This window comes from Manduca sexta, chromosome 22 (genome assembly GCF_014839805.1).
Source record: "Manduca sexta isolate Smith_Timp_Sample1 chromosome 22, JHU_Msex_v1.0, whole genome shotgun sequence".
In the NCBI taxonomy this organism is placed as follows: domain Eukaryota; kingdom Metazoa; phylum Arthropoda; class Insecta; order Lepidoptera; family Sphingidae; genus Manduca; species Manduca sexta.
In genome coordinates this window covers 11488366-11516200 of record NC_051136.1, presented here as the reverse complement: position 1 = coordinate 11516200, position 27835 = coordinate 11488366, and the positions used below count along the sequence as shown (strand labels likewise).

The window sequence follows — 27835 nt, the reverse complement described above, 5'->3', positions numbered from 1 at the left end:
TTTACGAGCTTTCCGAGGTACGGGGCTATCACACCGTTTACTTCCTAAAATGGAGCTGCAATTGAGTAATTTTTACAAAGGAAGAATCCAGTTACAGTTATTATTGGCCCGACCCGGGTTTCGAACCCAGTACTACAGCGGTAATCGTACTCATACAGTGTACGCATGACTACACCACTAAAGCAGTCAACAGGATTTGTAATGATGAAATAAACGAGGTAACATTGTTAAAGTGTTACCAACATCTTACATTATTATTACTTGTCTGCTACATACACAACTTTTATACGTAAAATGTTCATTGAAACATTAATTATGAAAACATGCCTTATGTTTTTTTTTTATAATTGTACAACAAAATGACCCCGCTGCCCTTGATAGTAAGTGGAGTGGGTCTAATAGAATTTCGACTGACGAGCGATGGTTACCCCTCGGCGGTCAACACAATTATGCCGGCCTGTTGGAACCGGATATACGCAGGCTGATCCGGAACGCGACATACTTACGTGGGCGGCTACGGCGAGTTTTAATGCCTAGTGTTCGGTGGTCGCTATCTGGGTAGATATTAAATAAATCCTACCATCAGCAATGCATGCATACCTACTGTTACGCGAGTCAATTTTTTCAGCAGAATAACTTACCATATTATCAACTAAACGACCTACGTAGATCCGCGATCAAGTGAACATAAATAAAGATTAATAAATGCGCCATATCTGGACATTAATAATAAATTATTTTAAATGTCCAACACGTTGCTAGAGATAAGACCAACATTAAAACAATTGGCACATTCAGATATGCTTTATGATAAAATAATATTATGTCTTAGAGATAACATCCGAACCAAACTGGTTGAGGAAATATTAATATCCGGCCAAATATCTATTATTATCACTAGAAATACAATCAAATACGTAGATGTAAAACATAAATTGATCTGTTAACGATAGAAACTTTCTAAAGAACTGAAATGTCGTGTAGGTACGTTAACCCTAGCTTCTTTTCAGCCATTATTTTTTCTCACAAACCCTAAACATTATTTACTTAAAAAAACATCGACATCAAAAAACAAAAGAAATCTGACAAGAATAATAAAAAGAATATAAATTTGAAATAATCCAGCTTTATTTCACAAAAACAAGGTAATAAATACAGACCGGCACAATACTCTGGAGCGTTAGGACAAAAATAAAAAACCGCTACGATAAAATGGCGGCTAAGTGATTTTATATCTGCTGCTAATGGAGCCTGTCAGAACAGTAAGCTTTTAAGTTATAGAGTGATGCGGTGTGGGAAAACGTGTCCTGGATCGTTTTCGGTTTGCGTTTTATTTTTGTTGATGCGATGTTTTGTTTTCCAGTTGATTTTTGCGATAAGGAAATCATCATCATCATCATCAGCCTATATCTTTGTCCACTGCTGGACATAGGCCTCCTCCAATATACGCCATTTTACCCTGTCTTCGGCCTGTCGCATCCAGTTCTTACCAGCGACCTTTCGCAGATCGTCACTCCACCTAGCTGGAGGGCGTCCTACACTACGTTTGCCGAGCCGTGGTCTCCACTCAAGAACTCGTTTACCCCATCGGTTATCGGTTCTTCGACAGATATGCCCTGCCCACTGCCACTTCAGTTTGCTAATCCTGTGTGCTATGTCGATGACATTGGTTCTCTGACGAATGACCTCGTTACGAAGTTTATCCTTCAGAGAAACTCCGAGCATAGCACGTTCCATAGCTCGCTGAGCGACTTTGAGCTGGTGGACCAGCCGTACTGTGAGCGTCCACGTCTCGGCACCGTAGGTCATGACAGGTAGGACGCACTGGTTGAAAACCTTCGTTTTCAGACATTGTGGTAGAAGTGACGAGAAAACCCGACGCAGTTTGCCAAATGCGGCCCAGCCCAGCTGGATTCTCTTTTTAACCTCCCTCTCAAGGCTGTTTCTTCCTAATTGCAGAATCTGCCCAAGGTAGGTGTATTCCGAAACAACTTCGAGAAGGTGGCCATTGACAACGATAGGTCTTGGATCTAGGTGGTCATTGATCATAAGTTTTGTCTTATCCAGATTCATTGTTAGACCTATTCGCTGTGAGGCCGAAGCTAGGCTGTTTAGCATCTGTTGTAGTTCCTCCAGTGTTTCTGCCATTATCACTATGTCGTCTGCGAAACGCAAATGCGAGATGTACTCACCATTTATGTTAATGCCCATACCTTTCCAGTCCAGAGTCTTGAACAAATCCTCCAGTGCGCTTGTGAACAGTTTTGGGGAAATAACATCCCCCTGTCTCACCCCTCTGCGCAGCTGAATGGGTCCCGACTGCTGGTTCTGTACTTGGACACACATAGTGGCAGATTTATATAGACATCTCAGCACTTCGACATAGCGATAATCTACTTGACAACGCTGTAAGGATTCCAGGACAGCCCAGGTTTCGACAGAGTCGAAGGCCTTCTCATAGTCCACAAATGCCAAACACAGGGGCCGATTATACTCCTCGGATTTCTGTATAATCTGCCTCACTGTGTGTATGTGGTCTATGGTACTGTATCCTCCGCGAAACCCAGCCTGCTCCGGGGCTGAAACTCGTCGAGTCTCCTAGCGAGGCGATTCGTGATAACCCTGGAGAACAACTTATAGACGTGGCTCAGGAGTGAGATGGGCCTATAATTCTTTAGAAGGGTTTGATCCCCCCTCTTAAAGAAAAGAACCACCAGACTCCTACTCCACGCATTTGGAGTTCTCCCACAGTGTAGAACGGTGTTAAACAGCTTTTGTAGCTCCTGTATGACAGGAAGGCCACCTGCCTGCAGGAGCTCCGAAGTAACTCCGTCCTCACCGGGGGCTTTTCCATTTTTAAGTTGTCTCAGAGCCAACACGATCTCGCCTTGGTCGATTTCTGGCAGATCGTCGCTGTAGTGGCGCGTCAGGGTGGCTCTGGGATCATGGTCGACATGCCGTGGATAAGGAGCATGTGCAGCGTATAATCGACCATAAAAGTCCTCAATCTCGGCAAAAATCTCCGACTGTGACGAAACGGTTTTGCCCTTTTGTGTCGTTAACTTCGTCAGGTGGCTCCTTCTAAGCTGCTGAGCAAATACCTTAGACCCTCGGTTTCGCTCTATCGCTTCTTCAATGAGGCGTGTATTGAAGCTCCGAAGGTCTCGGCGTATCATTTTGCTATGCGCCTGTTAAGGTCTGACCTCTCTGACGAAGTAACTTGGGTGCTTTCGCGTCTATTTGCCATAAGCCGTAGAGTCTCATCCGAGAGTTTGGACTTTCTGCCTCTACGCTGCATTTTACAGATTTTGATGCCCTCTCCCTTAAGCGCATCAACCAGATTGTGTAGGATCTCGTCAATATCTTCAGAGGGTGCCAATGCAGCGAATCTATTTCCGAGCATTCTCTGGAACTTTTCGGAACCCGCCATGATTTGGAGTGGATTAGGTCGGAGCGTGGACTTCATGAGACGGCTTCTTTCAAGCTTAATATCGATATTCAGAGAGCCTCGTACAAGTCGGTGATCGGATCCGGTATTAAACCTATTGATCACTGAGACATCTCTGAATATGTGCTTTTTGTCCGTCATGATGAAGTCGATCTCGTTCTTTGTCACAGTATCCGGACTTCGCCACGTCCACTTCCTCTGGGGTCCCTTTTTGAAGAATGAATTCATCAAAAAGAGCCCCTCTTCTCAAGAAAGTTTACGAGCATTTGTCCTCTGTGATTCCGACATCCATAACCATGTGGTCCCACTCTGGATTCGCCGTGACTTTGGGTTCCCACTTTAGCGTTGAAGTCCCCCATAACAACGTTGAAATGGGCCTTTGTGGTATTGTGCAAGGCTTTTGATATGTCCTCGTACATATCCTCCACGTCGTCGTCCGAATGTGTCGAAGTCGGTGCGTAGACCTGTATGATCTTCATGGTATATCGTTTAGATAACCGAAGAACCATATAAGCTACCCTGGTCGACACACTGGAAATTTCTTCAACGTTGTTAGTGAGGGCTCTATTGACGAGAAAGCCTACGCCACCCTGGGATATCCTATCGCCTTCGCGGTAGTATATAAGGTGGCCCGAGTCTAAGGTGATAGAGTCCTCTCCCTCTCTACGGACTTCACACAACCCTAGGACATGCCACCTTATGTTCTCTAGCTCCGTCTCCAACTGTGCGAGATGTTCATCAAGCCGAAGACTTCTGCCGTTGTAGGTTGCCAGGGTCAGTTGAGATGGGCGGCCTATCGTAGCCCGGGGATTCTTCGCACCCCCTGCCCTGCCGTTACCGTGACCGCCGCCTTGGCCAGGAATAACAGGGCGACCGGGAACTGGGGGCCATTTCCTATGATTCTGTATCATTGGAGGGTTTATGCCCATAATCGCCACGCTGGGCAAACGGGTTGGCGATCGCAGAGGCACAGTTCTTCGCACCGTTAATACTGCTGCCTGTCAACGGTCTGGGGGGCTGGCTGTGCCTAGTTGAGCTAGGTTATACCGCCTTTAGCCGGTTGGAGAAAGGAAAGGAATTTATATAAGGAGGGATAATTAGAAAGGAAGAGGGAAATGGAAGGGACAAGGATACTACTGTCACGGAAGATAAGGTTTGTGACACTAGTAGCTAGAGTAGTTCGGGGTCGCATACCCGTAGCAGACCCAATAAGTTATCGGACAGATAGTTTATGGATCCACCCTCTGAACGAGGGTGAATACGATAAGGAAATGTATTGAGCGTTTGATTACAATCTTTAATTGCTATTAATTCCAATGAAAACTGGGTATCGAGTCTGTTTTTTTATAAGCGCACGGCAAACACCCCACTGCAGACTGCAGAGACTAATAGAATGTCGACTGACAAGAGATGATTAACCCTCGGCAGTCGATACAATCATTTCTCGCTTTAGCAATAGGATATACACCAGCTGATCCCGGAACGCGACTTATACATGGGTCACTATGGCGGGTTTTAACACCTTGTGTACGGTGATCGCGAATTTCTGTCGATTAGGACTTTGATCCACAAAAGTATAATATATAAAAATATTTTTTTTAAAATATGAAATGGGTGTTATAAAAACAAACTGTTGTAGAAAAACACATTTATTTTGTACTTAAAGTACTTGAAATACTCATATTTACATACATTCCATAACTAGTTAAGTGCAATACATAAATAGTTGATAAATAAAAATATTATCCTTCAGAACCCTGTCTCATACGGTAATTACACATTGAAATATTAAGTAACTGTAAAATACTCTCCATATAATAATTTAAAAAATATTTACATCTCAATCGATTGTAAATTACATTTAATTATTGCTATAAACAGGTAACGTTGTATTACTACATTTCTTTACATCAATACTTGTTATTATGTAGATTTTTTTTAATAACGCAAGAAATTGGCTCTCTGCGGTAGACTTAAAGCCAAGCGCACACTACAGCACTAATTAGTAAACAAATATCTGATTCATTGACATGTTTTGAAATCAGTGATACGCTGATTGATTACACTGATTGACACTATAGCGCGTTCAACAGCTATGTATAGAAATATGAACAAATATTTACGTTATTTAATGATAAATGTCTAATGTGCTTTAACGCTGTAGCTTGTTGCATTATTTTATAACAAATGCATCTATAATTAAATACCATACGCAGTTAAGATTACTTTGTAAAGGAAGACGGAATAAAAAAACTAAAGAATTAATGACATATATGATAATTAAGTAGGTATAGTTAATATTTCTTGCACAAAGCTATCATATAAACTAATTCGATTAGTGTGCGCCTAGTTTGTATACAACTATCTTAACGACTTCCAAGTCATGAAATATTCTTATTTCAATAACTAGTATCGGTCTAAATTGTTCTAACGTTGTTGTATTACGTTTTCTGTCTGCCAATAGCCTCTTTATTTTTCTTAAAATTAAAACAATTAACAAATGACTGTTTTGTTTCTAAAAGTACTTAGAACATGTTTTCATGTAGGAAATTCTCTAACGCGTGGTAAAGATGAGGTCTCACACCGACTAAGCCGTGGTCTTCATCGGTGTAGCTCTGTGGAAAAAGAACACATTAATATTAGTATTCATGGCTTAGATTCTAATAAATTATAAACGAGAAATATTATCATGTATCTTCGGGTTTATTTGCTAAAAAAAAACGATATTTTTTCGGCAACGTAACGCAAAAATAATTCATACATTACAATGTGCGACATAATTTCTCATTTCTGACAACCCTAATTTTATTAGCCATGATAGCAATGTGACCATTCAAATGGTATAAAATAATAATCGTAAATTATATTCTTCCAATTTTATTAACGCTCGCATAATATATCAAAGTAACGCGACGAAAGACCCAAGGGGACTATATGCTGACAACGGTAATGTTCTAAAGAGGCTATAAATTCGTACAAATGGCCGGCCGCTTCCTCAAACTTCCATGCCATATTTTTAGATAAAATGTAACTATTCTTGTTTAATGCAAGAACAAAGCGGTATCTGGATGCTTTATAATAATTATATTCATTCTCAAAGGGGTATTTCCAGAACTTTATTATGAAAAATGATGTTTGCACGAAACGACAGTACATTTGCTCGAAAATAAACCGAATATGCCAAATTAGTTCTAGTCTATAAGGTCTATATTTTCCATTAGTAAAAACATCTTAGTCAAAATGTGTTAATTGGAACTTCTTATTAACAAAATATAAAATAGAATATTGATGAGCAAAAATGATTTAAACTTTAATCTTCACTATCTCAAAAGTGTCATTTTGCAGACTGGTTCCTTTTTGCGTATCTACGTACATTATTCAGTAAAACGTGTAATTCAGTCTCTATGCGGCCACATAAGGCATACTCTAACAGTAAACTTATCTCATAGTCATCTCTAGAGCTACAGAGAATGAATGTTATTATTAAACCACCAATATTTAGTGAAATAAAAAGCTGATTGAGCACTAAACACTTTTACGACGACTAAAAAGTATAACTGAAGCTTGAGATATAATAATATACTAAGCGGTTTTTAACGTAGATACAGCTGTAATAAAATATTTGTTTTTAGTCAGCCATTAAGGAACGCAACTTCTGTCGTCGATGTAAATGCAAAGTTAGACTCTTCTATACTCATCACTAAGTATAAGATTATATTACAATGCACACACATACACAACGCCTTTATCCCCGAAAATGTAGGTAGAGGTGCAACCAGGCCCCCCATTTTCGCCATATTTGTATGGTTATGTGATGTGATGGGGAGCCAGCCTATCTCCCTATCGGGCACAAATTCCAAACCTTGATACTGAGAAGACAAACCCAATATCACTTTGCCTGACTCTAAGTTTGAACCCGGGACCTCAGTGGAGAGTCATACCGCTCACAGCAATGTCATATTAAAATATTGTATATTAAATCTCCAATGACTTGTATCCTTACCATTTGCGTAAAGTACACGTCTCGCCTCTGCAGCAGCCGAGAGATTAACATGGCGTGTTGGTAATGCACATTGTCGTCGGCCGTACCGTGGATCAGGAAGTAGCTCTTGTCTCGATAGGCTTCCACCTTTGGTTAGAAAAAAATCTTGATAAATGTGATGTGATGTGAAAAGATAAATGTGTTTAAATTAATTTTATTGATTATAACTTTACTGTCGCTCTGTTTCGAGGGATCATGAAAATGGACCAATTAGAATTAGGTTCTTTTTATATGCTTATAAACGACATTATTGATTGGTTTAATCTCGGGATCTGATGGAAGATTAAGATGAGATCGTTTTTTAAATTAACTTTAAAGTAGGTTGAATTATTGTCGCACAGTTCTTGAACAGTAGAACCGTTAGACCTTAGAATCCATCAGAAACTGGACGGCATCACAGCGCATTCCTCATCCTGATATATTGCACTCTAATTCAGAATGCTGAGTAATATTCTTAATATTATATTTCGAGTATGTTACGCAATATAAGGTTTTACAAGGTATAATAGATATGTCACGTACCACATCCTCTGTTAATAATGATGAATTGGCATATCCTTGCGGATTATCTAATGGTAGATCCATGTACCGCTCAGTGTAGATTGTGTCTGAAAAGAAATTGAATAAAATAAAAAACCTTATGGAAACCGACAAAAGGTACACTTTTTGTGGCGGTTAGGTTTATTGTGAGGCTTTAGCTTTGTTTGAACGGCTACCCTGAGAAACGGATAAATATGGTAAATCAAGGACAGTTGTTTAATGCAATAGGTTTAAAAAACACTTTCGCTAAGGAACTAAAGTTTGAGCTTTTTCTAAAACTAAAATCCCGGCGCAACATGTCTCAATATCACGGACTAGTTTTCAGAATGCTTTTACAGATAATTAATTAAATCTATACAATCTAAATATTTAACACAGTTTCAACTACATCCATATTATGATTGAAGTAAATAATAGTTGTTGCTCGTAGCTTCAGCCGCGTGAAAATTATTCCCTTCTTAATCCTAAAATCGCGATATCGATCCCTGACACAATCTGTACAAGACCAGCGTCATCTATTTAAAAAAAATAGATAAATAACACACTATTCCTTATGATAGCAAATTGCCAGGACAAAAAGTAGTGTGGACTAAGGACATAATCTATCCCGAGTGCCATATTTTATCTAAATCCATCCAGCTGTTTTTGCGTTTTCTTCTTACAAAAATCCAAACACTTTCATAAACATTCCGTTTATAATATTAAATAAGATATACCATAGAATCTCCAGTCGACCACAGGCGCGACGGCTGCAGCGCAGCGGAATACTCCTTGACCACGAGCCAGAGCGAGCGACGCCGCGTACCCACCGTACGACCAGCCCCAGATGCAGGTGCGGTTCGAGTCCACCCAGCGGAGGTTTTCTTGGATATGTCTAGATAGAAAGAGTAAGGAAATCAATACAGATTACATTGACAGAAGGCAGGCTGGTTGTAAAAATAAGCAAAATTTTATTTGGTGCTGCTTAGGAAAGCAATAATTATATTAGCCTTGTATATACTGTCCCAGGCTTGGGCACGGACCTCCATTACAGAGACGAATTAAGCTGTTTTTCACTATCCTGGCCTAATATGGATTGGCAGATTTCACATACTCTCAAAATTCTTATAGAAAACATCTCAGGCATTCGGGTTCCGTCCCAGTGTTTTCCTTTACCCTTAAAGTAAGCGATAATTCATAAACTAGGCTATGCCATCACTGCTGGCTAAGTGATATATGTTGCGTTAACTACACATCAGGAAGATTAAAAAGAAATAGCAGCTAATCAATATTTTAAAACAACTCCACAGTGGGATAGAGACAGATGTAAAGAAGTAGATATAGATTATCCATTCAATATTTCAATACTCTTATTAAGAATCTGGTCTGTTTTATACAGATAACATGGATTAACTACATAGAAAAAAGATTTACAGCAATAGCCTACCTAAAACTACTATAAAAAAATAAAGAAATTGTTTTTTTATAATAGTTTTAGGTAGGCTATTAATTCATTCAAAAGAACGCAACCACCTCCAACAGATAGGCCTGAAATTATTTATTTCATGGCCATTCTATGCCCAAATATATTCCAACTAAATTCACCTAGTAACAGAGATCTGGTCCTCAATTTCAATGGTGCCCAGGCGCCTGTTGACAGCAAACAGGTTGGCAACACCGCGCAGTCCAGACCCTCGGCCGTCGATTTGCGCCACGGCAATACCCCATCGACTGACCAGGGAGCTGCCCCAGTCGATGCTCCATTGTTTAGTCACCAGAGCAGTGTCGGGTCCACCGTAACTGGAATAAATATTTACAAGTTAGTAGGTAGGAAGTTCTTAATATTTGATATTGCTTTAAAGGGAATTGAAGTTTGATACCATAGGAATTACAAATTATGTGGTATAATTTTACAATAATACAGATATGAAGATAAAGTTTTAGGTATATCATAATTTGTCTCGTTTATTGTCGAATTATAAAAATACTGAATCTTATAAGGAATTTGGAGGCTAATAACTCTAATTCTTCTAAATGACTAGCGTTTAATGTAAATTTACTATGACTGACCTCTGAATTCTATAAACCTATTAGAATATAAAATATTTATTTTAATCCTTAAAAATAGCTATAGTAAGGACCTAGCAATACATTTTATATAATGAAACAAATTCCTACTCACACATAGACAAGAAGTGGCACATTAGAGCGGTCCATGTAGTCAGCTGGCACTTGGATCTGGACATCTGCTTCAGGAAAACCGGCGGCTATGGGCACCGACATACGGATGGTAGTCGGGAGCACTCTGTTCGCCATCAATGCTGTTAGCTCTGCGTTGTCATCCCAGGTTCTGATGTAATTACCGTCCTGGAAATATTTGGTTGGATTTAGTCTCCTCTGCATCACTTTCAATGACTTTTCTATCAAAATTGGCTCTGACTTACTCATAAAAAAACTAAGCAAAATTCTGTCTATATTATGCTTGAAAAAGTTTGTTGGTCTAACCCCAAACTGAAGTGTAATAATGATAGTGCCTCAAAATACTACAAGAGATTAAAAAAGGTTGGAAATGTATAGCAATTTAAACACTCATTTTCGCAGTTTTCTATTAATGTATTATCATGTGATAAATGGTTTCTTATTTCTTATGTTAATCTCTTTTACAGGTAACAAAAATGCGAGAAACTTTTTGACTCTTCAAATATAAAACAAATTAGGAACAAAATTTCCAACTCACGATATCATAAATGTAGACTTGCGGAACATCAGGTCCAGCACAGTTGATGGTGATTCTGTTCCCGGAGGCGCTGAGAGTAGCGTCGTTGTAGAGGCACTCGCCGCCGTCAGGTCTCCTGATTTGGCACGTAAAGCAAGAAATGTGTCCGGAAGCGTTAACTGAGTAGATGTGTTGCTCGGCAGAGTCGTTGATGTGCGTGGCGCGGTACCAACTGCAAATATTATATAGTATGTGCTTATACTACTAGGGTAAATAGAGATTCGAAAGATCTAGGAGTCTTTTTACGAGATAGATCCTGGATACCGCTAGGAATAATATCAGAACCGCCAATGCTTTAGCAGATTACAGCTGGTGAGTAGTTACTAGACCTATATTTTGTACCTCCATGATTGGATAGCGACTAATGTACACATGGTCAAATAGCAAGTTATTATAGATCCACAATAAGTAATTCCGAGAAGTCTCGTTCTTAGCTCAGTCCGTCATATTCTGGCGATTATTGAAGAACTTAGTTCACCCTCAGCTCTAGTTGACCAATATAATATTAATAAGACTATTATGTACTTCAGATCTAGTGAAATAAATTTTCCTAAGCATGGAAAAATAAACTTACATGACGTTATCCGGAGACCAGTCCATAATGTCTCCGACAGTTTGCGGTGTGTTGAGGATAGCATTGCTCGACCACAAGTTGCCAGAAGCGGACTGAGATATTTGTACTATTTGCTTGTACAATACTCCTCCCACCGGCTAGAAAATTTCAATTATGTTTATCATTATACATTAACAAACATGAAGTTTCATTCTTTAGCGTCGAAACAGGTAAAAGTAATAGTTTGTCCTTATTATTATCATAGTATATCAATATTCAACTACCAAAATGTATTTATAATATATTGGTTCTACGACATTTTTTTGTTCTAGCTTATTTCTGATTTCAACAATAAGTATATTAAGATAGCTGACCACGTGATTTTCCAATATCTGACAAGGTTCAGAGATAAAACTAAACTGGTTTGTTCAACACGACAAATTACAACTCCGAATCTAAAATAATTTTTTTACTAACAATAGTGTCATAGGTTATATTGTAGCCCGGTAACGGACTTTAAGTAAGTAAAGTTGTGAGCAGAATATAGATAAAAATAATAGCACACCTGTGGTAAAATTGTGATGAAAGCATTTCCGAGGCGGTTAAACACGAGAGGGATGTTATCAATCCAACCGTCGTTTTCAGTGTATGAGTAAATCTGGAATGAAAGAAAATTAAATAAATAACCGTTTCCGTAAAAGTCCCTGATAAATTATGTTTGGCAATTAGTTTTATTTCATTGCTGAAGTAGATGCGAGTCAGTTCTATTCTTCTAGTACAGGATTACATCTCTTATCTGGTTGACGACTGATGAGTGGCACATAGTGAAAACTAGGCCCTATTACAAAATGCATGAACTAGATATTGGAGCAGAATAAAGACAAGTGGGAAAAAAGACCGTTCTATTTGATTGAGTTAAAATAATTTCATGGCTGTCTCTTTGGTATTTGTAATAGGTCAACGGAACGATAAGGCTAAGGTTTCTGGTTCGAATCCCGGATCTAGGAACGTGATATTGGGTATTTTCCTCAGTCTCTTGAGGTCAAAATTATGCCCTATATAGCGATAAGTTTGCTTTCTAGTACATCTTGGAATAAAAAAATCATCGCTAAAGTGGATGTTCTGGTAGATCTGCTTACCCCTTCAGGGGTTAAGGCGTGATGTGTTTTGTTTTTTTATTGCATTGGTTGTTACTGAAAACTTTGTCTACTTTTATCTTAAAATCCGTTAGTCCGGATTAAAAAATATGCTTACCAGATTGCAAGAGGTCTGTCCGTCCGTGCACAACAACACTCTGAACGTAGTCTGCACTCTGTTGGTCCACATAACCGCAATTGTGTCGTTATTTACGAAACGCACTGACTTCAGGATTGGCCTGGAAATGATACAAATAAAATGTCAATAAGGACGTAGTCAACATTCAATTCAAGGGCATAATCTCAAATTTTTAATCAGGATAGGGTGAAAGCAAAAATTTCATTTAGGTAATTCCAACAATTGAACAACAGTATACATATACTTTATACAAAAGTAGGTACAGCTAGACAGTTAGCTAGGTTGGTAGCTGATTGTGCTTAGGTCAACCTAAGCACAATCAAATTCAAATCTATCGCCCCCACTTGTCTACACACACAGTCACATTTATGAAACAAGCTTGCTTGTTTCTTGGTTTGTGTATACTTTATCACGCAACACGGACTTTGAAATATAAAACACTGCTTTTCGCTTGTCCTGAGACAAATTTCTCAGTAACTCTGGACACATCTTTAAGACTGGACCAGTTCGCTCGCTTATGCTTATTAGCAAAAATAGACAACATGCACCTACTCCAGCATACTTAGTTACTAGTGGTAGATTTCTCATATTATGTGAGAGTCCACCTGTGTAGGTACCATCGCAATGTCTATTTCTGCCGCCAAGCAGCAGTGTGTAGTCACTGTTGTGTTCCAGTTTGAAGGACATTGTAGCCATTGTAACTACTTGATATAATAAGACTTAACATCTCATGTCTCAGGTTGGCGAGCGCATTGGAATACTAAACAATACTTTGTAATTCAAGGTGTTGCATGGTGTTTCTACTGTTGATCAGGGGAACGGCAAGCTCGTCTGGACATTCGAAGCAAAAAAATGGGACATAGTAACTCCGTAAATGTAATTTTAATATTTTTTCTGGACATACATAACGCCGACAAATATTTTTTCTTCATTCCAATAGTTGTTCACAAGCAGTTTTGATTCCTTATTAATCCACGCTGTGGAAAGCGGCTAAGAACCCTCGGCAGCATGATCTCATAAAATATAGGAATAACTTACTGTTGAAGATCATTGGGTGCATAAAACACTGTGTCGTTTCTAAGGTCCAGATCTCTGATGGTGACTGACACTGTTGGGTTAGTGGTACCAGGCTGGAATATAAACATACATTTTAAAAGTAACGTAAATCATCTATATTATCTATATTATTTCAATAAAAGCGGCGATAGCCTAGTTGGTACGAACAGCCGAGACGAATGTCCGCGGGTTAAAATCCCAAGGACACACACCCCTGACTTTTCTAAAGTTATGTGTGTATTCTTTATGTGTGTATTATCGCTTACATTAACAGTGAAGGACAATATCGTGAGGAAACCTGCATATCTGAGAATTACTCTATAGGAATTTCGAGGGTGTGTGAAGTCAACCAATACGCATTAGGCCAGCGCGGTGGACTAAGGTCTAATCCCTCTCAGTAGTAGAGGAGGCCCGTGGCCAACAGTGGGACTGTATATAATGCAGGGCTGATATTATTATTATTATTTTAATAAGTCTCGTTGTTAACAAATAAAACTGCGATAGTGAAAACTAACCAATATCACTCGAATAATTATAGATGGAATTTTGGGTAATATTGTTGTAGGCATTGTAGGCGAAAATAAATAAAAAAATAAAACATAGCCGTCTGTTGTAAATCATATTTTCGTTATCGGTTTTATTGTAGTTATTAATTTTATAGTAGATATAATATCAACGTTATTTCCATTTGTGAAGTATCAACTAACCTAAATAAAGCAAGTTATTCAGTAGTCATATCACGTTTTTAATATTACCTTTTGAGCACAATGACCATGACGTCGGTAGCATTATGCAACGGTTACAAATGTGGGCACTAAAAGAGCGGCTTATTTTATAATATTATAAATTGTCTATTTTCGAGGCATCATCTCTTTCATTTATTGTCTCTGGAATGTTTAAGATAGTACTGTTATGAAAAGGCCTTGATCTTTTATTCCACTGTGTAAAGTTAAAAGTGTAACAATCCTTTGTTTTGGAATAATTTCTTTCTGCTGTTGTGTGTCATTTAATATAAAAAAAATAACAATACGTACAGGAATGAATAACAATTATAATTTTAATAAGAAATTATGTTGCGTTTATTGGGCTATATCCAATTTATTTTTGAAATCCGTGTTGTCTATAACAATACGTGAATCTTTCTAATGAACGAGGCGACAATGGAAACGCAACAACGCGTTTAAAGTGGACATAGTAATCGAACTCTATTATTAAAAGAGAAAATATCACACGAATACTTAATCAATACATTTTATAATTTACTAAAAAAACTATTTACTTTTGGTACTTTCGTTTACTGGAATTTTGGATAGCAATTTCGTGAAAATGTGACGAAGACGTTTAATCAAATAATTTACTATTATAATCGCTAACAATAAGGCCCGACGTAAACATTGTTAATCTAAAGGCGTATTACAAACAGGTTGTGTATACTTTCACTTTAATCACGTAAACCATAATTGACTTTACTTACTTAAACACTATGTTGTTACGACTTAGATCCGTGTTAATGTGATTGCCTAACATATAAGCAATATAATAATTGATTAACAGCTATTGATGGGGCTTTATTTTAAAAAATATTTTTCTCGAATTTTTCTCTATTTCATACATACTTTATAAATACTGGTCCAACGCCTTCATAGATATATTATTAATACCTCATCAAAAAATAAGTTACGACCTGATCTAAGCCTATGATAAGATATAATTAACAAACAATATTGAAATGGAGAAGGAGGAAACTAGTTTATCAAAGCTGAATTGATTACTTGCCAACTGAACAACTTCGTGCGACAGTTCGAAACACGTACGAGATCGTAATTATGTTATATGAGGTGGAAAATTGCTGGGACGTGACATTGCCTTCCACATTCGCTTGTTATGGAATTACTGATAGTAATTGAGAGAAATATCACAGTTATATTAGTAACAATCATGGTCGAATGGACTGTTAAGAGAGGGTTTGACCTCAGTGCCTAAGACCTTAGATTTATCGTCGAAGAATATCATGTATCGATGTTGCATCGATACATGATATTCTTCAAATTAGCGGCGAACGACAAGTCCCCGAGAATGCTGCTTGCGGAGAATTCTTCGTAAAAGAACGGATTAAAGTTTTTTAATCTGTACTTTTATTAAAGTTTTTTGAGCCAACTTCCATTAATCCAGCAAAGCGGACGCACAGCCCAAACCCTCTCAATATTAGTACTTCAATAAATGAAACTTACCTTGGGATAGCGAATCTCATGATGCTGAGTGTACTGGTAATCCACGGAGCCGGGAACGCCGTAGTGAGGGACCTTCATTACGCGAACATTCGTGTCGTCGAAAGTGACGTAGGCCATCTTGGAGCCATCGGCGGAGAAATATATAGCGTTGTTTGAGCCGAACACCTCCTCTGAAAATTGATTGTTGAAGTTATAGTTTCATCTGTTCTACTCATTTAAAAGAAAATGTTTGTGAGTTTGGACTTCGAAATGAATCTACGGAAAATTCGATTCGATTCTGAAAATTCTATAAATGATCAGAAGCAACATTTTCCCTAAGTACTGTATAAAGAAATCGGTTCTGACACAGCCACAGGCAAATCATATTGTTTGATAAAAAATATAAATCTGGAATTTGTGTTCGATATGGCTATAGGGCAAATCTATCACATCATGGGACGGAATACACATGGTGGAATGTGGACCAGTTGTGTCTCTGCCTACCCTTTCGGGGAAAAAACCGTGAATGAGTGTGTGTAAAATTATGAGCCGTTGAGATTTATTGCAGTAACTATAACAAGGTCTTGAATCACGACTCGTGATACGAAATTCATAAAAAAAAAATATGAATAATCCCGCTCTGCACTAGGCGTTACAGATAATATAGAGGCAATAGGCTTGTTTAGAGATGAAAACAGGTAGTTAAGCTACCCAGTTTCACGCAAATAATTATTATTTATTCGAATATTAAATACTTTTCAGTATTTGTAAATTATTAGTTGGAATCAAACTATTTAGAAACTATGGTTACCTTCATAAACCCAGTCAGGAATTCCATGATAGATCACATTTAACTGTCCTGTAGTAGTGATCTGCTCAGGCTCGCTTGTCAGGTTGGCTTGATAGTAGATATTGTTCAGGTAAACAAAAGCGAGGGCGGTGCCTGACGGACCCCAGACGAAGTTCTGCAAGAACGCTTCCGAAGAACGAAGAGTGGGGGGGAGGATGTCAATCTCATTGCCAACGAGCAGGTCCACGACAGCATATCTTGCCAGGAAACTATATCTGTAGACCTGGAAGAAAATAATATGTAAAATAAAATCACTGAAGATTTGATGATCATTTTTTGACATTGAACTTTATACGAAGTGTGTAATATAGGATTTAATATTAATGGCATCCTCTACCAGTCAACTCTAGTCTATAAGTCATTCCTGGCTGACTCGAAACAATTCAGCATCAGCCAAGAGTGTGAAATTAGTGAAATTAGAAAAGTGGGTACCCTGGTTTCACGTCAGCCTACCATTTAAGGATATTGTCGTTATGCGAGGTCTTGTGTGCTTTTTCATATATTTATCACCATCTAATAATCCTAGTTGGCATTCTCAAACTTTGTCAGACAACAAAGACTTTTATTGCCTTAGTAAATAAAAACCGTGTGGCATTGACATACACTTTTACAGCGTAACAATCTCTACGTAATTTATATTCCAACATTATAATTTAATGTCACAGCTTGGCATTCTCAGCTAAATGATTTTATAAACGAATCTTAATTAATCATTCTATAAACTTAAACTAATGTATAAAAAACAACTAGTTAATGGCCAATTAAAATACAATCTATTAAAACGGTAGATCAAGTTTAGGGCTACATTCGAAACGAGATACTGAAGATATTTACTTAATCAATCTAGGCATCAATTAAAATAATGAAATTCAAAGAGCTAATGAAAGTAATACTCATGGCACTTTATTAAAATCTTCAGACACATTGAGGTACAAATTAAGTGGACACTTACCCGCTTAATTATCTTTTGATTTAAAGATGTAAGTACTGAGTAATACTTATCGACAACGTTATTTTATAATTATTAGTATAAAAATAAAAAGAAACACAACTCCACTCTCTCTTCACATAATCACAGCATTTTGCTGGGGTAGGGTATATTTTATATCTGCAGGGATAGCGAGTACCGTACACAAGCTAAAACCCGCCATAGTGACCTAGGCAAACGTGTCGCATTCCGGGATCGGCCTGTGCATATCTGGTTCGAAGAGGCCGGCATAATTGTGTCAACTGCCGCGGGGTAATCATCTCTCGACATTCTGTTGGACCCCACTCCACTCACCATCTGATACAGTGAGTCACTTTGCCGTTATTTTGCTTTGACAAAATATTGAATACTTACTGGCGCAACATTGTATGCTAAAACCACGTGGGTCTGGTCCGCAGAAAGTTGTATCACTCGCGATGACGCTTGCAGGGTCTGCAATATAAAATATGTAGATTTAAACATGTATTCATAAGTCCTACATTGAAATAAAACTATGTAATTTATCGTTTTTGTGATCATTATTTTACTAATACCTCAAAAAAGTAGCGATAAGGGTATTATAATTATTGTGGCATTTAATCGAACTTACGATACCATTCCATGTACTAAAATATTCATTTAAAGACTCGCTAAGATACGAAACAAATTTAAAACGTCACTTGTCATTACAATTACAATATTTTAATTTGCATTAAAACTATGTAATTTATCGTGCAAACTGCGTTAAATAGATTTATTCCAATATCGAATATTCGTGTAAACTTAAAAGATAATTATAAAAAAAATCTAGTATAACCTAAAATCAATGAAAAATTATTGATTAATTTTGATGTAAGAAATATGTTTTCAACTCTAATAACATTTATAAATGTGATTCGAGTTCATTTATATTCGTTCATATACGTCGTAACTGCTCGCAATATTTTGTGTTAATAAATTAATCTATACACATATGTAAAGCTGAAGAGTTTGTTATTCAGAACGCACTAATCTCAGATACTACTAAATCCATTTTGAATTTATTTCCACTAATAGGTCACATACTACTTTTTATTCCGGGAAAATATAAAGCAAGAGTTTCATCCTGGTAAAACTTTTTACGTAGGCGAACCCGCGGGCAAAAGCTAGTAAAACATAAATTGAATATAGATCTGTTTAGAACATCAATAATTTTAAAATTGAACTAACAGTCAACAGCTAAAATTAAAAAAAAATAGTTGTATATTTGAAATATGTAGGTAGATATTGTAACTTTGACTTTACGGATAAAGAACACCTCAGTCCGCGATAAAATCCGTTAAATAGTTTTTAGTTTTATTTCAAATCTGAAAAATAGTTTAATTTTAATGTCTAACATTCGCGTAAACATAAATTATTATCAGTAATTTTAATTTCGCTGATAAACATTCTTAATATATTCTCCTTGTCCTAATCTTATTTCTCTCAACATGCGAATTTAATTACTAAATACAGGAGCTATTCAACTATCGTTTTCATTTCCATACCAAATATTTTGTACCATTTTATAAACAAACACAGTTCAGAACATTATGTTTTGTTCAAAAATTAGATCGTAAATCTAGAACAAGGCTCGAGCAAACATCGTCATTTCTAAGTTCTCCTCAATTAGATCGTCTATATTTATAAGACAGCAAAGACTTCCCAAGACGCTAAGTTGATGAGAGCGATACAAGCAGTGTGTTATTTTGAAGGTATATTCTATTTATAAGATGTTCAAAGTTAGATTGAAATATGTGTGTGATAGCTACTGTTAAATGAAATAAGACTAAAGATAAGTAGATAATTCATATTATATCTTTTAATTTAAACATATTTATGTAACTCCAGGGGAGGTACTCATTGTAATAAAATGTAATAAATGTATCCAAGATCAGTAGTTTTGGGTATGTTAATTAGATAGACCAGCTTCCGAATTTGTTTCTAATGTTCAGCAGTGGACAACCTGCGGCTGATGATGATGATGATGGTGGTGAGCTCTCTTGATGTTAATGTTATGGGAATTAAAATGGTAAGGTCACTGCTATTTATTTCCGTGACATTGGAGAAAATGGTTGATGAAAAGTGGTCTCACAACTCCATCTACCCCTTCAGGCGCAAAATGTACGTATGAATAACGTATTTATATAGATGTGGTATAACCAGTTCGTGTTATAGGTGATAATGTAAAATAATATTAATGAAAGAGAAGGTACTTATATCAAAATATCAGAATAATAATCAGTCCGTGCCATAATCCGTCATCAATCATTAATTGTTACCAAAATACGCTTGTGAATTTTATGTTACAGTAAAATAAAGTGATTCGGGCAAAATTAATTATTACCAACAAAGCTAGTGAGTAGTGAATGAACTAATAAAACGTAAATAATTGCCACCTAGCCACCACAGCTAGTCTGAACGGAGATCAGCTAGGTATAATGATTTCTTATGTTTACACGAATGTTAGACATTAAAATCAGCTAGGTACGCAGGAGATATTTTATTGCACAAGTGTGTGCGCAATACACAGGTACATTTTATGTTCCTTCACTCTCTCCAGTGAGACAGCAATCCAACATGACCAGAGAGAGATTAAGCGCAAGAGCGGGTTTACGTGCTTTCCGAGGCACGGGAGTGGAGGCACCATCAACTACCTGACTCGGAGCTGCGACTGTGTTCATCAGTCAAAAATCAGTCAAGTAATGGTCAATCCAACGATAAAATGAATCATTAGTAACACTATTTATTAAAACCGGTGGAGGCAGATTAGCCGCTCCAGATGCAACCCTGATGCTGACCACAATCCTCAGATATGAGGGACCGACTAGAGAGAGAGTAACGTAATTTACATAGTTTACTTAATATGGTCAATTAGCCACATAATTAGCTGAACAAATTTAAAACTTCAAATCGCTTTTCATTTATGTGTTCTAAAAATATTGTCAAAAATTAAATTTCCTTTACTCCACAAAAAGAAAAAACAAAATTTAAAATAAACTTAACGTCTATAGAAGATTAAATGTTTTGAATTTGTTCAGGCACTCTTATGATTGTATGATAATATCTAGACAATTATCGTAATCGCGAAACAATCTTATTGTCTGCGACATATTATGCTTTTTTATCAGTTGACAACACAAGTTGACAATCAGAAATCAACTGGAATGAAAATAAATTATAGATAATACAATTAATTATATATCTACTTGTACCTGTGGTGTTTTTAACAAATTACGTAAATATATTCAATCAATCAAATGTATTTAATATTCATAATTTCATGAATAGAAACAAGGAATTCTAAGATTATAAACTATAGTATTTAATATCTTTGAATAGAAATTATCAAAAAAAAAAATTGTAATAATCAAAATAACGTATGTGACACTTGATCAAGTGACCAAGGCTTAATAATTAGAAATTGAAACTAAATATATATTAAGCGGCGATAGCCTAGTTGGGTGTAGAACGGACTGCCAAGACCAATGTGCGCAGGTTCAAATCCCAAGGGCACACACCTCTGACTATTCTAAAAAATCATGTGTGTATTCTTTGTGAATTTATCATTCGCTTTAACGGTGGAGGAAAACATCGTGACGAAACCTGCACATCTGAGAAGTTCTCTTTAGGAATTTCGAAGGTGTGTAAAGTCTATCAATCCGCACTAGGCCAGCGTGGTGGACTAAGGCCTAATCCCTCTCAGTAGTAGAGGAGGCCCGTGTTCAGCAGTGGGCAAGTATATAATACAGGGCTAATATTATTATTATATATATGAAGAACATAAGATAATCAACAACAAATGTATTAAGTAATTTCCGAAATCCAACGCACTGACGATTGCGTGACAGTCTTAACCAACGTCAATATACAAGATCGATCTCGGTCTTAATTTTAAATAGACGTTTAATTTTATTTACTTCTTTGCGAAGTTGTGGTCTACTAATAACTTCGCAACGCGCATTTTTTATTGACAACTTAGAATCCAAAATATCAATACATATTATAAAACAAAAGTCCTCTTTTCTGTCTGTCTGTATGTGATTTGGTATGGAGATAGTTTAAGACCCTGGGTAGGTTATAGGCTACTTTCTATCCCTGAAAAATATAAAGCGGAATTTTTATCCCGCGAACAAATGCTGATAATAATTGCGGTATTGTTAATATTGCGGGTAGCACTCGGATTTATTTCAAGTGATGTGGATAGTAGGTAAGTTATCGAATCGAAAATCTTACTATCTTAGTCTAGTATGGAACCCAGAAACTCAGGTCGCGATTCAAAACAGGTACCTTTCCTCGGAATAAAAGTAATACTGGCCATTTAAAGAAAACCCATCAATATATCATACTAGGACCTGCTTTTTCTTAAAATTTTATACTAATCTATTCAACGCCGTGTGCGTGTTGCTTTATACCTTATCAAAGTTTACACTTGGGCTTGTTTCACAACTTATTAGTAAAAGCTACTTGTCATATAAATGTATGACCCGCCATACAAAAAACACTCTATTCTATGATCTCAAATAAATATTAATATAATGAGTACTATCTACGAGTACATTATCTGTTTTATATTATAACCGTCAAATAAAATTTGCTTGAAACATGTCCTTGAAATACGATAGCCTATTGAACATCATTAGCATACTAACAATGTAAAATAAAACATTGTCGCACTTATATCTCCTAACATAAGGTCTGAAATATGATTTGCTGTTCAAACTCGTTTCCCGATTCTCATTTTCGCAAGGTTTCCGTTATTTCTCCCCGTGTAAACGAAGATTTATCAGTTCTCATATAAAATTGAGATTGTGTTTGCGAACCGTGAAATGGTGAAATGAAATCGGCGGGCGTGTTCGAAACGGCATCGAATATGCTGAGCCGAGGATTAGCCGTGTACGTGTATTTTATTTATATTCTCGTATATGATGAGTTTTTAAAAAATATTGAGATTTAGAACATATTTTGACATCTATATAAATACTAGCGACCCGCCCCGGCTTCGCACGGGTGCAATGCTGATACTAAATACACTACAGAAAAACTGTGAACATTGTATATAAAAACATAGTGGCCCGCTCTGGCTTCGCACGGGTATAACATAACAAAATAACAGTATTTCTCCACTATTTAATGGATGTTATTATACATATAAACCTTTCTCTTGAATCATTCTATCTATTAAAAAAACCGCATCAAAATCCGTTGCGTAGTTTTAAAGATTTAAGCATACAAAGGGACATAGGGACAGAGAAAGCGACTTTGTTTTATACTATGTAGTGAAGAATGAATCACCGAAATGTTTGTACGCGCATAATTTCCAAACGACTGCACCGAATTGGATAAATTTTATGTGATCGTTATTGCTAGAAACAGGTTTGTATGAAAAAATAAATGTAATAACTAACATTTAAATCTCAGAAAAATGAGTGTGCGAATGAGACAGAAGAAAAAATATTCAATTTTAGAACACAATTGGTGCTTCAAGATATTTTTAATATGTATTGAGTTATCCCAATTTTTTTTTTTATTAATTTCTCTATGTATTTAATCGACCCTAAAACAACTTAATATGAAGGTGTACTGACGTTCATGGGCAACAGTAACTACTCACAATGAGGCGGGCTGTTAGCCCATCCGACTTCGGAGGTAATAAAAAATATTTATAATATACATAACTTTTAGAATTTAACAACAAAACAAAATTGACTTAAAATAAACCCTTTTCATTTTTGGTGAAGAATTTCAATTTTGTAAATTTAGGTGACTAATTTGATCTATCTAACAAGTTTTACTCTAAACAGCATATTAACAGTAGTACAGAGACTAGAATAAATTAAAAAACGTTTCGAATTAATCGTTTCATCTAAACAAACGCTTCTAGATAAAAATGTCCATAAGCAATGCGGTAACCATAAGGCGAGTAATATGCTGGACTTGAGCTCTATAAAACTTATCTCTTTTTAATATGACTTACATTTGTTAGCCTGGCAAGGGCCGGTTTATACAAATACAACGGAATTTGGGTGAGCGCTCTAGGCGCTCGCAACGCTTGAAAATTAACTGACCATGCTGAGGGCAACCCACTAACGGATCACAAACCTCGGTTCAGGACGGCCACTGGGATTTTTTTTATAGATTTAAATGGCGAGATTAGCTTGCCGTTCGCCTGATGTTAAGCAATAAGACCGCACATAAACAGTAGAAACACCATCCAACACCTTGAATTACAAAGTATTGTTTGGTATTCAAATGCGCACACCATCCTGGGATGTGAGATGTTAAGTATCATTATGTCTAGTAGTTACACTGGCTACAATGTCCTTCAAACCGAAACACAACAGTGACACACACGAATATGAGACATCAACAATTAGGGAAAACTTACCTCTGACGTATTAGAAATAAGCGTTGTAGTAGTGTCAGTGTCGACATCGTAAAGCACCAAGTCGCCATTCACGCTTCGGAACAGGACATCGCTTCCTGCAATTATAACGTAACTAGATATATATAACTATATTCAAATTATTAATATGAAATAGGCCTATTATTATTTAAAAGAAAAGACATGCTGTCTAATAAATTAAGATAATTTAACCGTATCAATCATGGATATCAAGAAGATTAATATTACTTTATAACATGTTTAACAATGTTTAAGTAAACTCAATGCTTTAGATAAAATATTATACAATAACCGCGTTGCTAATAAAGACTATTTAAGTCTGTAATAATTATTCTGTGTGTTTGTCTTACAAGTGACATTTACCGTTAGAAAAAGTAAGATAAAACGTTGTATATCTATGACAGAGGTAAACAGCGTTTATTAGTAAGCCCCTAATGTATTGTACTCGTGTGATTACGATGTATTTATGAGCGTAGTTGACTTATGGGACTCTTATATTTTATTTGAAGAGTGGTATTCACTCAGACGTCATGAAATAGTTAGTCCCTTAATATAATTACCTTGCGACCAAGTAGCATTAAACGAGTTAGGAGAGAACACTCCATTTATAATCGATTCTAAATCGAGCGGCTCTGGTGGCGGCTCCGTTGTCGGCGCTTCTGTAGTCGTTGTCGTTGTTGTGGTAGTCGTAGTCGTTGTCGAAGGAGTGGTAGTTGATATGGGCGTAGTCGGTCCTTCTGTAGTAGATACTATTGGTTCAGCTTCCGCATCGCTACCGGTGAATACGACCACAAGGGTTACCACCACAGCAATGATTGCTACCATGATAACGCCGCCGATTACGTATGTCAAAGTCTTTTTCCTCTTGGTTGCGACCAGGACCTGAAAAGTAATCTTATTGAATTGCTCGCCAAAATAAAGAAACGGTTTTAAAATTTTCTATATAAATAGTTCAACTCTAAAATACTTAAAGATATTGGAAGTAGACCTAGTATGTATTGCAAACTCGTGTACGCTCTTACGCTCGTATGAGATCAGCAAGCTCCTTTAATGATGCCAGTGCATTGTGCATTAGTAGAGAAGAATAACGAGCTTGTAAGAACGACGCCTACTACTAAAAACCCATGAGCTCGAATGATAGAACCCTCAAAGCTTTAAATTTTGTGTTGGTACTTTAAATTTGACTTTTGTAAATGCCCTTACATTTGAAAAACGAACACATATCACCTCTTTATCCCCGAAGCGGCAAGCAAAGACGCAACTAAGACATCAACTTTCCGGCAAGTGTGTTCGTTACATTTGAGGTTAAATAAATAATTAATTTCGTCGTCTACATTAATATGGATGATGGCCAAAATATATATTGAACTCCTTAATTCATTTTTATTGTTTAGTTTTTGACTAAAGACCCTTTAATTACTATTCGGTGGGTACTTCAGATACTACTAACTGTCAGTTACGAGTCGCAGGGATTGCAATAGCGGATCTGAGGGCCTCATAGCTCACAATATCTAATTAAATAGAATAATTTGACGATATATGATCTTTTTTTGCAATAAATAGTAAGCTTCTAATAGAATCATCTGTTGGGAACTATGAACTTTACCCACATTGTATGTGATATGATAAAAACTGTTAATGAAATCAAATTAAAACGGATAAGGAATCATTGAAGTTAACACAACGATTAACGTGTACGTTTAAAATAATGAATCCGATAAGTTAAAGCTTATGTGGAATTAAACATGTTTAGATTTTACATTTAATAGTCATTAACCGTTTTATAATGTTAATAAATTTATGAATGAATTCGAAATGTTTAAGGACTGTAAAGTAGTATTTCAAATTGATAAATGAGAACTAAGGCAACAACATAAAATTTAAAGAACATGAATATAAAATCATACTGATTTCTACGTAGTTTCCTCATTATTATTTTGTACAAGTACTGTTGGTATTTACAACACTTATTAACTTATAGCAACTTATTACCTAAAATCTCATCAACATTCTTTTATAACTTCAGTGTAATAAACTTGAAAACAGAATTAGATACATCGCACTAACACGTAAAAAACCAAATCTACACTATGACGTCACACATGATCACTAACTACATTTAAATTACCACAGACTTTTACACAACCGTCCATTCTACACATATGGACTGAAATGGTCCAACTGCGAACATTAGACCTTGATTAGGTATTTGACTGGTCATTATTTTGAGGTTATCTGAGTTATCACAATAATTGAGTGTATTGACATTGAGTAGAGTACGCTAACACAAGTCAACGGTTTGAATAGATGATTGTTTCTTAAGGGTGTAACGTCGCTTCACAGAGATAATTAGATAAAAGAATCAAGAATTCTACTGTTATGTACAGGAATTATTAACGGAGAATGATTATTGTTAGCAGATCGCGTGATTTTCCATTTCCTCTTATCTGCTATCACTCTTTAATGTGTGGTCGGAGCAATACCCCTTTTCAAACATAACACAAAAGATTTGACTTAGTTTATCGCTCGAAGCAGGTACAATATTTTTGTTAACTTTAAAAATCAATAGCATTATATAAGAGTGGAAGTCTATAATATATTATAAGAATACTCGAAAATTAATCCATTTTTATTTTAGCTGATCACTTTCTATCAAAATTTAGCTAAAATCCATTACATCTATGATTAATTCTAGTCAATTTAAGTATGATAATTACATATCTCCGTAATATATTCCTACAATCGTTAACCACTTCAATTATTTCCCTCTTTAATTCTTAATCTAAACTCATAAAACGTTTATATGATATCTCCATTCTGTTCCTTTTATTTAAAATTACATATTTTTTCGCGATATTTTTGCGAACAGACATATTCAAACGAAACTGTTCCAATATTTAATCAGAAGCCACTTAACTTCATCAATTCAATAGTGCCGTGACCGTATCAAAACAGCTTATTATTTTGTATTTATACAACTGATATCGTTTATCATAATTTAAATGAAAGTAGGTATCTACATAAATAAAGCATCTTTCATATTTTAACAGTTGTCATCAAATATGGTAAATACATTTTCCTGCGGTTCAGTAAAAAAAACTATTGTCGCTTTCATTAGCACCAGTATTCTCTGTAATATATTTTAATTCCACCAAATAGGCGTGCAAAAGTGAAATTGAAATAAACAAGAAACTACCGTATATCTCAGATCTTAACATCCAATATTCCCTGTCAATAATAATACTCGTATTTTATTCAATAATTACCTGGTCACTGGTCCCCATCTCCAACGAGGTGTTGCCATTGTCTTGGGCCATGGTGAGAAAATGTTGTCACCTGTGGACAATACAAACAAACAAATCAACAAAACACAAATCAATGATCACACAAATATTATACCCGACGCTAAGAAACAAGCGGTGGGTCTCAAACAACATAAATTCCTAAAACTTTCGGTCTAACACCCACACTCGAAACAAATATTTACAGATCAAATAGGATCTTTTGTTTGATTGCTGCCTCATACATAGTTCGTTGCGCCTTGATGGCTGGCAATACTAAAGGCATTCTAATTGCTGTCTCTGTTATATAAAATGTACGCGAAGTATTTAATTATTGTTGTAAAAAGAATTTATAAAACAGCCAGAAAATATTTTAACCACGAGCTCCAAGGTTACCTATTTTTGTCTTAAAAATTATTTATTATATTATTCAA

At 36.3% G+C, this 27835-nt stretch overlaps 1 protein-coding gene across 3 annotated transcripts in view; it reads right to left on the bottom strand.

Moving 5' to 3' along the window:
• Nucleotides 1-5081: 5081 nt before the first annotated feature.
• LOC115442150 (venom dipeptidyl peptidase 4) overlaps nt 5082-27835 on the bottom strand; it is a 35481-nt gene continuing 12727 nt past the window's right edge. For 2 of the 3 annotated variants that reach the window (XM_030167134.2, XM_030167133.2), the window contains exons 2-18: nt 27387-27456; nt 24681-25002; nt 24103-24197; nt 18072-18149; nt 16691-16952; nt 15901-16070; nt 13652-13743; nt 12593-12713; nt 11904-11996; nt 11360-11496; nt 10747-10957; nt 10192-10376; nt 9615-9809; nt 8747-8904; nt 8013-8098; nt 7452-7577; nt 5082-6063 (exon numbers count right to left, since the gene is read on the bottom strand). In XM_030167134.2, the coding sequence (XP_030022994.1) occupies nt 5974-6063; nt 7452-7577; nt 8013-8098; nt 8747-8904; nt 9615-9809; nt 10192-10376; nt 10747-10957; nt 11360-11496; nt 11904-11996; nt 12593-12713; nt 13652-13743; nt 15901-16070; nt 16691-16952; nt 18072-18149; nt 24103-24197; nt 24681-25002; nt 27387-27437 (2472 nt within the window). In that variant the 5' untranslated portion in view covers nt 27438-27456 and the 3' untranslated portion in view covers nt 5082-5973. Of the gene's footprint in view, nt 6064-7451; nt 7578-8012; nt 8099-8746; nt 8905-9614; nt 9810-10191; nt 10377-10746; nt 10958-11359; nt 11497-11903; nt 11997-12592; nt 12714-13651; nt 13744-15900; nt 16071-16690; nt 16953-18071; nt 18150-24102; nt 24198-24680; nt 25003-26112; nt 26305-27386; nt 27457-27835 lie in introns of those variants that run through there. The other variant, XM_030167135.2, reaches the window with a different exon arrangement.